The sequence below is a fragment of the Rutilus rutilus genome, assembly GCF_951802725.1.
Source record: "Rutilus rutilus genome assembly, chromosome: 20".
Taxonomy (NCBI): domain Eukaryota; kingdom Metazoa; phylum Chordata; class Actinopteri; order Cypriniformes; family Leuciscidae; genus Rutilus; species Rutilus rutilus.
The window spans coordinates 22,767,966-22,780,123 of NC_140225.1; the positions used below are offsets into that span (position 1 = coordinate 22,767,966).

Consider the following 12,158-nt stretch of genomic DNA (forward strand, 5'->3'; position numbering starts at 1 on the left):
GAAGGGTGAGACTAGCAAATGTGACAGATGTCGGTCAAGGATATCACCTAAGACAAAAAACTGTAATAGATACTGTCACCTCCAGAGTCCAATATTAAAGCCCAAATCACAATGTGTAACATGCAGCATAAGATAAAAATCACAAAACATATACTTAAGCAAAACTGGCGAAAGTTTGAACAAACAACATAGATGTTTCCGTCCAAAGTTGCAAATCTAACTTAAACGTTTCCATCCAGTAGTTTCCCAAAATGCGCATAAAAATAGGTGGATGGAAATGTAGTTATAGCGTATAAAGGCTCACAATGTGCTCCCTTACCGCTTTGCAAGTATCTGCAAATCCACTGCTAACATCTTCTAGAGCACTTCTAGGGTATTCTGGGAGGATACTAGGGTGTTGCTATGGTAGTTGGTTACTAAAAGTTCAATACTTTATCAAGCCCCAACTAATCGACCAACTATAAATTGATTAAAATAACTTGATTTGAACATTTTGTGGAGAAAATATGAAGAAAAGACTGTAAAAGTAAAGCTGCCAATAAGATATTCCTTAAAGGGGTGGTTGATTGCTATTTCACTTTTTTCATTTTAAATACTGTGTAATGTTGCTGTTGGTGCATGAACAGTATCTGCAAAGTTGCTGCGCTGAAAGTTCAACGTAAGCGGAGATATCGTCATTTAAAAATCAGTAAGTTTAATGCCTACAAAAACGACTCGAATGGGACTACAACGAGATACTTCCCGGGTTTTATACGTAACTAACCCATACATTTACATCAACCCTCCCTCCGGAACATGTTCTGCTGTCGAAGAGGAGGAGTTATAGTGGAGAGAGCTAGCTGTCAGGTCTTCTGTGTTCAGGCTTCCTACAGACGCTGTAGTTCGTCAACAATGGTTAAAATTTAAGTTTGATTATGTTCCTGACAATTACAATCGTAGTTTAGCTCTCTGTGCTGCGCATTTTACGGAAGACAGCTTCCAGAATCTACACGAGTTCAATGTCGGATTCAACAAGAAACTATTACTCCAACATGAAGCAGTTACAGCTTTAAAACCAGAGGCCACAACCTGCAAGTAAGATTTAATCATTTTAAATGTATTTGCCTGTATAATTTAAGACGTAATGTTTTAGTTTTATCAAGGATGTAAAAAAATGCCAGCGCTGGCTTTAGTATATGACAGATGCGTATAAACATTTTGGACCCGAATTTGTAATATGTACAAATTTTGTAAACGTATTTTCCATGTATAGCTACTTTATGACGTATTTTTTTTATTTGATCAAGAACGCAAACCAATGCCAAAGCTGTTTGGTTATAGTAGCTAGTTAGTTCGATGTTATTTTGTGTGTATAAGAAACGTGTGCAAACTTCAAAAAATTATCGCAACAGCGAACTTCAGCTGCTGTTATCACATGTACACCTAAAGAAAACGACAAACTGAGTAAACTACCGGTAAGTTTTGTGAATAGTTAAACGGTTGTTCATTCTATCAATAAAACAATATGTTTAAAAAACGGTATTACTCAGTCCTGTATTCAGTTATATTAAATGTTTAATCAGGGGGAAAGCGTATCTCAAAAGCTAACAAACAGCAGTAGCATTTTCAAGTATCAGCGTGTGGAAATTCTTTGAGAAAATAATAATAATTAAAAAAAAATTACCATTCAGAAACGTTTAGTAAGAGCCGTGTTTGCGGAGGTTCTGCTTGACTCTCTTCATCACCGCTCTCTGGGTCTGATTCTGGCTCAAACTGATGAGGCAATATTGACACCATTACATTTGACCGGGCCAGGAGCACATGTAACTGTCGCCCGTAAAGGTAATGGGCGTGAAGATTCCGGACGCAGTTTAGCCAATTACAACACACCGGCCGAACTAACCAATCTGAGCTCATTGCCTCTTTCTGAGGGAGTGGTTTCATAGACTCAGGAAGTCAACCGGTCGTTCAAATGACAGAGGAGGAAGCGGCTTACAATAAAGGTGAAATTTATGAAAAATAAGGCGTTTTTTAACAAACGAAACACGAAGACATGTTATATTGCAGCCCATAAACACAATCAAGCAAAGAAAAAAGGCAGTAAACCACCCCTTTAACATATTGCTATGCCGTTGCTAGGGTGCAGCATAAGCAATAATAATAATAATAATAATAAAATAAAATAATTAATTAAGAATCCATTTATTTCCCCCAACATTTTTAAAGTTTAAACCCACGTTAAAAATAAAGGACTCTGACATGGTTTGATTCTTCAGTCCTAAAAATAATCAACGCAAAGAAAGCAGCTCACTCAGATGAGACCACGCACACTGCAGGCAATATTAAAACAAGCTAACCAGAAAGTGTTTACAGAAACTGATTTAGGACTGCAGATACAGTGTAACTCTACAGTGCTGAGAGGGAACAGGCATACTTCTCTGTTTTGTATGTTTGAGAAGCATTTATTACAGTCTTGTAAGGCTGACAGGGATGGAAACCTCAGAGCATCATCAAATCAACTAAGGCAAGAAAACTCTGCTTAGTAAGTTCGGTAACTACAGTGGTGGCCAAAATTATTAGAACGGTAAGATTTTTTAATGTTTTTAAAGTTTTAATGTTTTTTGTTTCTCTTCTGGTCACCAAGGCTTCGTTTATTTGATCCAAAATACAGCAAAAACAGTAATATTGTGAAATATTTTTACAATTTAAAATAACTTAAAATAACTCAAATATATTTTAAAATGCAATTCATTTCTGTGTTGGTAAAGCTGAATTTTCAGCATCATTACTCCAGTCTTAAGTGTCACATGGTCCTTCAAAAATCATTCTAATATGATGATTTGATGCTCAAGAAACATTTATTATTATTATCAATGTTGAAAACAGTTGTGTAATTTTTTTTCCAAAATTTTTTATTTGATGAATAGAAAGTTCAAAAGAACCGCATTTATCTGACAAAGAAAGTTTTTGTCGTAGTGTTAACTTTGACAGCCCTAAATTCGACAAAAGATACATTTTCTTCACACACAGAATGAGTTGCAGTCTGATATAATCGGCTCTTATTATTGGCTGTTTTTAAACAATCGGCCGATGGCCAAAAGTGGAAATAATTGCCTTTAATGATTGGTGCATTCCTATAGTTATTCTAAAATATCATAATATTTTACTTTACAATTGTTACTGTATTTTTTTTTTTTTTATCAAATAAATGCAGCCTTGTTGAGCACAAAAAACTTTCAAAAACATTAAAAACATCACCAACCCCAAACTGTATGTTAAGAGTGTATATACTACAGTATATACTACTCCACTCTCCACTTGAGTGTAAAGCTTTGGACTTTTCCTAAGTTTCCGTTTGGGACCCTCATCTCCTCTTTATTAAGCTAAATGGCAGTAAGCTCCAATGTACTAAAGCCTTACCTTTTCAGAGTTCAACTCTACTTAAATCAAGGGAGCCATTTCATGGCTGCCTTTGCAGTAAATACAACAAATGAGGATCACACAAGGAAATGAGTACTCTGAATTAGGCATCTAAATTTGACATTCAACAATAACAGCAGTACGGTGCTATTTGATAAACACTGATTATGCATTATGCAATTTTATACAAAGTGACTTACTGTAAACTTTTTCCCCCCATTTCTATCACTGTAAAAAAAAATCTGTTAAATTTACGGTAAAATACCGGCAGCTGTGGTTGCCAGAAATTTACCGTAAAAAATACAGTGCCAACATTTTAGATTTTACAGGCTTTACTTAAATTTACAGTAATAAACCGTATTTAATTATCTGATATAATGTTAATTTGCTGACCTATTGAAGTATTTATATCTGTTTTGTAAGAAAACTAAGAAAACTATGAAGAAACATAGTTATTTCAACAAAAATACATCAAATGTGAAGTGTCACGCAGGGAATTGTGGGAATTTATCTTTTTTACTTCCAAAAACTGTAAATTTAACGGTATTTTACAGTAAAATTACATTAAATGTACCGTTAGACCTATCACAGTTGTTTACCGTATATAGTAAGGAAACTCTCTCTTAACCAATTAACAGTTTTTCACTGTAGCATTTTTACAGTCTTTGACCGTTAAAATCACGATCATTTTTTACACAACGGTCTGGCTTAAGAGTCCAAATACTTTTTTTGGGGCCACTGTGTTGACAAATGGGCCTACTGAAAAAAAGTTAAACATAGTTTGTCAATGTATCATGTGTTTTCAAACAAAACCATTTCTTAGTGTGTCCCAATGAAAGGTCATTCGGATGATGTTTTATAAGAGTCAGAATACCGCCTCTCCAGGCATTACTGTGCCTGTTTCTAAAAGCACAGTGGGTCCCAAAACAAGTATACGGTTCCTTTATCTAGAGGGAATATTCACACAAAAAGGGATAAAAGGATCGGGACAAGAAGCTCTTCTCTATATATCTGTAAAGCCAAACACACAAACCTCGCCTTTGCAAGGATAGTGCCCATGCCTTTAAAAGTTATGGTTAATTAAAGGGATTTATGCATCATCAAATAACTCAAATGCCCCATGCAATATTTGCAATCATTCACTGCACCTCCTGCCGATCAATCATAAATTATTATGGAACTCATAATCAAAGCGTCAAAATTCACAGCCTGATTGCATCTTGCACTGTCTGCCCAAAAGAAAAGGAAGAAAAAGTCTACTCCTTGAAATCTCCATCTCACAATCGTATCTCCAAGACAGCAATGAGATCAAATGGAGAGCAAATCAATATGCTGCTTAAGTCTCCAGCTTCTTAGATGTTTTTCTTGAGAAAAAGACCCCAGAAATCTCACATGTGCCTCTCATTTCAGAAGAAATTTCAAAATTTATCAAACTGAGACTCAAAAGTCTACAAAACAAAAGTCAGAGACCTCAGTTTGAACTCAAATATTGTCAAATACTGCCAAGAACAAATCATTTGATCTATGCTATAATTGACATTCATTTTGTAGCTCTATATTATTGCTGCATGTCTATTGCTGCATGAGCTGCTGGGGTGGGGAGGTGGGGGGTGGGGGAACCCTCAAAATAATAAAATGCTCCTCTGAGAGCACCTCAACACATTTATGGTTCACAACTGTTCATCACAACAATAAATCCATTTTTAAAAATAAGTTGCTTACTCTTATAAACGGCATTCCACGGCTGGTAGCCATAATAGCCCGTGATTCTCAAGATCCTCTCCTCGATGGACGCGCTGTTGATGTCCTCAACTGATCGAGATGACTTCAGGTCCTCTTTAATCGATTCATCCACCACCAGGTACTTGAGCTGGCGAAGTTGGGGGCTGATGTCGGACAGCCTTCTGGGACTCACCTCGGGCGATCTACGCATTCCGCTGGAGACAAGAACACAAAGTTGGAATCGCGTTGGCTTCGAGCGCTTGACACCGAGGGTGAGGTGTGCCAGTGGGAGCGTGGCACACAGACAACCCTTTTCATTACATTGGGATTCGAATAGTTCACCTCTTTAAACAAATGATAGAGTGTTTCTCAAACACAAACACTTCGCGTAAAACGGCTTCCGAGCGCGGAGCCTGTTCGGTGCGTAAAGAGGGTGGATGCGTGAATCTTCACCCTTCACTGGCGTTACGAGCGGAGGAGGCAGAGCGGGTGAGAGATGATAACCAGACATGACTGCTGCTCCGTACAGAGTAACCTCTTCTAGTACAGTAGGCCACTATTAATTTGGAGGAAAGTTTAGATATACAAATAGGCTATGCATTTATTATGTCTCACTAATTCAATTTGCGTCGAAGAGCGCTCAAAACTCAAAGATCGAGTGCGAATTAGTAGGGTTAAAGGGAAGTTTGGAGGGAAATAAATAAATAAATAATTTTTTAGTATAGTATATTAAAAATAATACTACTGAAAATACCAGTGATAACGTAAATCTATCAATAAAACTAAAATCAGAGCGCGCAACTTTTGCACGTCATTAATACGCTACGCGTGGAAATTGCGGTTCCTTATCGCACTATAGCAACGGTATACTGCGCATAGATTTTCAGTATTTTAGATTTTCAGTATCAGTATTATAAAAAAAATCACTTTATTACAAATTTTACATTTTTGTGTATATCATAGAAACGACATGTTGCGTGTAGTTGAACAATTAAAACAATTAAGATAAAATGTTGAGTAGGAATAAATTCATGAATATACACATATGCCTACATGCATACAACCTAGGCTACACTGAATCATGCAGCTGATCACTATGGTCAGATGAGGCTGCCAGTTACATTCGTAAAACAGATAAGAACTAACTGAATTTGCATTACAATGTTTTACAAAATAAATAGCCGAAATATCAGAACTTGACAGCTTATGACAGTTAATGTTTTATGCTGCGGTCCATGGCCACCGGGAGGCGTGCGCGATTCCGCTTTACGCACCAAATACACTGACGCTCCTTTCTCATAATATGGAACAATTAACGACACTGCTGGTACGTCCCTCTGATTCCCCGCGTTAACAATCTATCTTAAATTTATTTATTTTTTCAAACGCGTTTGGCGTTACATTTACAGTCTCCAGTGAATAGCATAGTAGGCTATATTTGATGTCTAGATAGACTAAATAAAACGGCATGAACTTTTAAGACATATGAATAACTATAAACTATAACGTCTGCCCTATGCTTATAAAATATATATAATTAAGAATATCCAGATGCGCATGAGACGCGTATCGCCATTTATAGACTTGTGCGTAATGAACTCAGTAGTTAGTTTTTTTATCATTGTCACTGAGGCGGACTCTAACTGGGCTTTATTTTTTCTCACTCCCTGAATAGAAAACCAGCTACTGATGCTGAGTAAAGCTGCATCTCATCTTAACACAACACATATTCTATTCATGCATAGGTGCTTTGTAAAATTCTTACATGGGTATCAGGGTGGTCGGGGGTCCCAAGTAACACATGCAGTCCCTCCGGGGAGGTCCGAGCCTGTCACCATCTCCATACATGATCCCCATGAATGACAGTAGACCACTGCTCACACGCACAGAGACACACGGACTGGAATAGTCCGCCCACTACTCTTACACACTCCAGCCGTGTCATTTACAGATTTTCAGATTTCATGTCACACCTTCAACGGTTTTCAGAACCACAGCGCCATCTGACGGTGTATCCACACGGTGTTCCAATATATCACTTTATGATAGATTTACAGGCATTTACCAATAATACCATACTCCATATACCCCCAACGTTCTAGGAACATTCTTTTTAGTTTTTTTAGTTTTTTTTACAACCATAAAATAATGTACCTACAACATCCTGTAAGAAAATTAACCATTGTTTTATTATAGCAAAAGTGTATCCATTATTATTATTATTATTATTATATATTTTTTTTTTGCCAGAATGATTACTATTTGTATAACCATAGTTTTACTACAAATATCATGGTTAAACTATGGTTAATATAGCTATAGGTTTAACTACAATAACCATGGCTTTTTGGTTTTATTTGTAGTAAAACGAGGGTTAATATTTATAAAGGATTCTGGGAACCAAAATTTGTTTGCTGGGTAGGTGTTTTTCTTATTTTAGATAATTGATGTTTAGCTACCCAAATTACTTTTTGCATTGCACTGCAAAATGCAGGTTTTTTTGTTGTTTTTTTTTACCCCAGGAACAATGTTTTTTAAGAAACTCTCCAAACAAAATATCAGCAGCAGAAATACCAATTCATAATATTACATTGCCCTGTGAAGGTTTCCTAACTCTTCTTCTTATTTTTCCACCGAGCAGTTTACACACACAACCAAATATGTCCTTATTATAACGTACAATAACTCTTCTGTGGCTAAAAATAGATGACATCTTAAGAACTTGCAATTTATCCTGCTCATGTCTGTTTTTCAGCCGGAAAAACACAGTATCCTCCTTATTGTATCAAATCAAATTGTAATAACAGACAAAATAAAGTAGAAAAGATCCATTCAAATTTGATAAAAAACTTGGTTTGCCACGGTCTCCCTCTAATATAATTTCACTGAAAAAAATAGATAGTTTGCATCTTTAGAAAGGAAAAGATCCGTTTTTCAGACCCCAAACAGAGTAGTAAACACTTATCAAATGAGTCTACTGTAGCACCTCATCTTGTAGCTGTTCAGAATGATGACGTTTGAGACTTTTTGAGAAGGTAGGATGAGATTTTCTTGCTTTCTCCCACAGAAACCCACCCACAGGGCTGTATGGCATCCAATCTACTGTATGTCACAAACAGTTTTCATGGTGACTAGACCAGTTAGAATCAAAACTGAAGAGTGCATACTTTTTTAGTACAGCTATTGTATAGTTATTTCTACTTTGGTCTAAAGCATGCTTGCTGACTACATATTATTGTCTATTCTATTTACCAAGAAGAACATCTCAGGTTAGAATGTTGTTAGGATGACAAATTAACTCGTTCATGGGGGAAAACATATACATTGCGTGTCTTATTTGACTATCGTGCAAGGGTGCATGGTTATGATGATGCCTCAGGTTGAGGAGACGCTCGCGGGCTATCTCTCCCCTGGGAGCTCATCGTCAGTAAAAAAAGCCTACGCTGCGGGGAAAGTGTTTCATTCAGCGGGATGAATGTTCAGTTGCTTCTTGTTATCTCCCAGAACACAGAACATTTAACATCACCCCCAACAAGATGAAGTATCGAATGGGTTGGTGGTTGCATCCGATTTAGATCTCTGCGGTCTGAACTGTTCTCTCAGAACTTACAAGTTCAAGATGCTAACAATCAAGATGATTGTGTCTCAGATCCAACACAAAGATTGGTTAGTCACAATCGATCTCAAGGGCGCATATTTTCATATAGAAATTCTGCCACAACACAGGAAGTTCCCGAGGTTCGCCTTTGGGGGCGAAGCTTACCGTTTTACCAAACCAGAATTTGGTTCTCGGTAATATTATCGCTCCTTGGCTGCTCGATTCCGATCAGGAGGGACCTTCTGTCTCAGGCGCAGGGGACAATATTTCATCCCCGGCCCGAGCTTTGGAACCTTCACGTTTCACGTGTTTGCCACATATGCTTTACAACCATTCAAAAGGGAACGTCTCAGGTTACGCATGTAACCATGGTTCCCTGAGAAGGGGAACAAGACACTTACTGTGAGTTCCCATTCGAAAGGGAAATAAAAATGTTTTGGTTTAAGCTGGGATTATATTAGGGCCGGGTAAAAAAATATAGATTTCTTGATTTTAATCGATTTTCATTTTTACTAACCAATATCAATTCTTAAATCCCAAGAATCGATTAGTCTATCCTGTTTTCGAGCAGGACATTGTAGCTCGCCTCCCATCCAGTAAATCACAATAAGCTTTGTGCTTTGTTACTTTTGATATGAAACAAAGTCTCAGATTTCAAATTATGTCCATTTTATTTTGAAATTCCAAAAAATAAAATACCATTTTGGCACTGTTTAATGTGGCGTGACAGTTTGCTGTAGTGTCTCAGTGGAGAAGCGGAACTCATGAACTGAACATCTCCTCTGCTTAAATACCAATTACAGCTTGAAATAAACATGAATGAGGGTAGGTTAAAAGGTATGTTAACAGATACAGAACATCTTGTTGAGACATTTTTTTTTCCTAGAGAAAATTTGCCATGTACTGTATATGTCCAAAATAATACATTTCTAATTTAATCGGAATTGAATCGAATCGAATCGCAAGCTTGTGACACGAATGCCCAGCCCTAACTTATATCATTCATATTTTATCAAGACATGCTACATTTTCACAGCAGACCCTTTATAACCCCATGTTTTAATAAATAAATAAATGCTCGACTTTTGTGGCTGTGTTTTCGTCCTACATTTCTTGATTGAATCTTACATTTCTGTGTTGTATTTAGGTCAACAGCTTTCCTCAAATGGCCCTTGAGTCCAAAACCCTGCATCCGTGTTCAGCTTTGAGGCCGTGGAAATACACATCATACATATACAACTAAACAACTACTCTGACTAGAAATAAAGGGAGTTATGCTACAATGCTGGTGGCAAACACTGAAAGCTGTCAAGGTAACCCCTGAAAGAAGAATTATGCAAATTCTCACCTATCTGTTTAGTTTTTTATGATAGCATGCACTGCAGATATCACAGATAAATGCCATCAGTTATTACAGAACACATGACCTGAATGCAGTAACAGGTTCACAGTCAGTAACTATATGGTCACACTTCAAAAACAGAATCTGCCATAATCTTTCTTCTCAATATGTGTTTACAGCTCGAAGAGTATTAGGTCTCGGTGCAGTCGTTCAGAGTTCATTTTCTGACTTTTGTCTTTCAAAGTCAGGTCTGAAATCATGTATGACTATATGCAGAGCTCATGTGTTTTATTTGAAACTGTTGAATTCGATAACGTCTGAATGAAGGACTGCACTGTAAATCGAGGTGTCCTGCGGTGCCAAAGAAAGAGAATCCAGAGCAGCTATAATTTATCGTGACCATCTCAATAGGCTCTTCTCCATGGATGGAAAGATTAAAGGAAACCAGGACAGGCAGAATCAGAGGACTCGATACAAAAAGCAGTACAATGAACTGAAAGTATATAGACAATATAGACATATACAGTACTTATATCTATAGCCTATGGGGTCCAAAAGTCTGAGGTTATGCAAGACTTTTGAAATGTAAATATTATGCATTATATAAGTGGCATAACAATTTGTTTGAAAAGTTTAAATTAAAAAATCGGTAACACTTTATTTTACAGTGTCCTTGTTACATGTTACACTTACCATAGTAATATCAGTAAATTATACATAATTACATGCAACTAACTCTCAACCAAATCCTAATCCTACCTATGTTGGAAATTATGATTACTCAGTACTTAAATATATAATTACTTAACAATGACACCTTGAAATAAAGTGTAACCAAAAAATCTGATTGTTCAGAATGTTTTGTGGTCTGTCCATTTTTTAGCTTTATGATTTGAGATGCTCCAACGAGCAGATACAAAGGAGTTCACAAGATCAATGCAAAAAGAAATAGTGCAGAAATGTGCACTTTTGTGCTATGTTCTGCTCTCGGATTATTCCAAGGATCCAATGACACAAAGCAAAAAAATAAAAAATAAAAATAAATAAACATTTTCAGTGTGGTCTCAGACTTTTGGAGTATAATGTACAAATGCAGAAAGTTTTCTGTAAGGGTTATGTTTAGGGTAGGGTTAGAGTTAGGGGATAGCATATACAGTTTGTACAGTATAAAAATCATTATGTCGATGGAAAGTCCCCATAAAACATGGAAACCCAACATGTGTGTGTGCCATATAGACAGACATAAGCAAGTAGATTCAGAATATAGAATATATATGCAAAAGAAATATACAAAGTAGATATCGACAGACAGCAGATACAGATAGGGCCCCCGATCCCACATACTGTACATATGTACACATACGTTAACATTCAATCCCACTGTACCTTCTTACCACTGTTATAAGATGTTGACAACTAGTCATCTGTCAAGGTGTTTTCTTATTAAAGCACTTTATTATGGACATTAAACGAACATTCTTATGCTGCTGTAAATTGTGTAAAAAAGTGTGTAAATATTTTGTTATATGTTAATTTAAGCATGGCTAACTGTACGAGTGGAATGTTGTTGTTGTTTTTTAATCAGATTTAACTTATTCTGAATTAATATATATTTTTTATGTATCTCTTAATGCACTACTATACCCTGATGAGGTGTGTATGTAAATACTCAGAGGAATGACAATAAAATGAAACTCTGAACTCTGAAACTCAGCATAGTCAGGCAGCAAACAGATAGCAACCCATGCAGCAGTGACAGATGGAAAGAGCAGAATTAAATGGTGGTGAGAGAAGAGAGTAGTTAAAGAGGGAAGCCGATGAAGACTTGGCAGGTCGATTCATGGCCAGCAAAACAGCAACAGAGGAATGCTAACTATCTTATTTAAATGACTAACTCAAACTAAGCACCAAAATTTCCCTCACAAAATATTTCAGATGAACAGTGTCTTGCATGTTTTAAGCAGTGTGCTTCCCCCATCACGTATCAGAGCCCAGAAGTATCACCGCAACACTGATCCCCCCTCCTGTGAGATTCACAAGTGACACAAGCCTGAGCACAGCAGATGATATGCTGTCAGGACTCAGGAAGAGAGAAAG

At 36.8% G+C, this 12,158-nt stretch overlaps 1 protein-coding gene across 1 annotated transcript in view; it reads right to left on the reverse strand.

Moving 5' to 3' along the window:
• The window catches only part of slc35f3b (solute carrier family 35 member F3b), a 77,418-nt gene extending 70,406 nt beyond the window's left edge, over positions 1–7,012 (reverse strand). Inside the window, exons 1-2 of the mRNA XM_084390845.1 lie at positions 6,887–7,012; positions 5,122–5,336 (exon numbers count right to left, since the gene is read on the reverse strand). Of these exons, the coding sequence (XP_084246971.1) occupies positions 5,122–5,336; positions 6,887–6,978 (307 nt within the window). The 5' untranslated portion in view covers positions 6,979–7,012. The remainder of the gene's footprint in view (positions 1–5,121; positions 5,337–6,886) is intronic.
• Between the last annotated feature and the right edge of the window lie 5,146 nt (positions 7,013–12,158).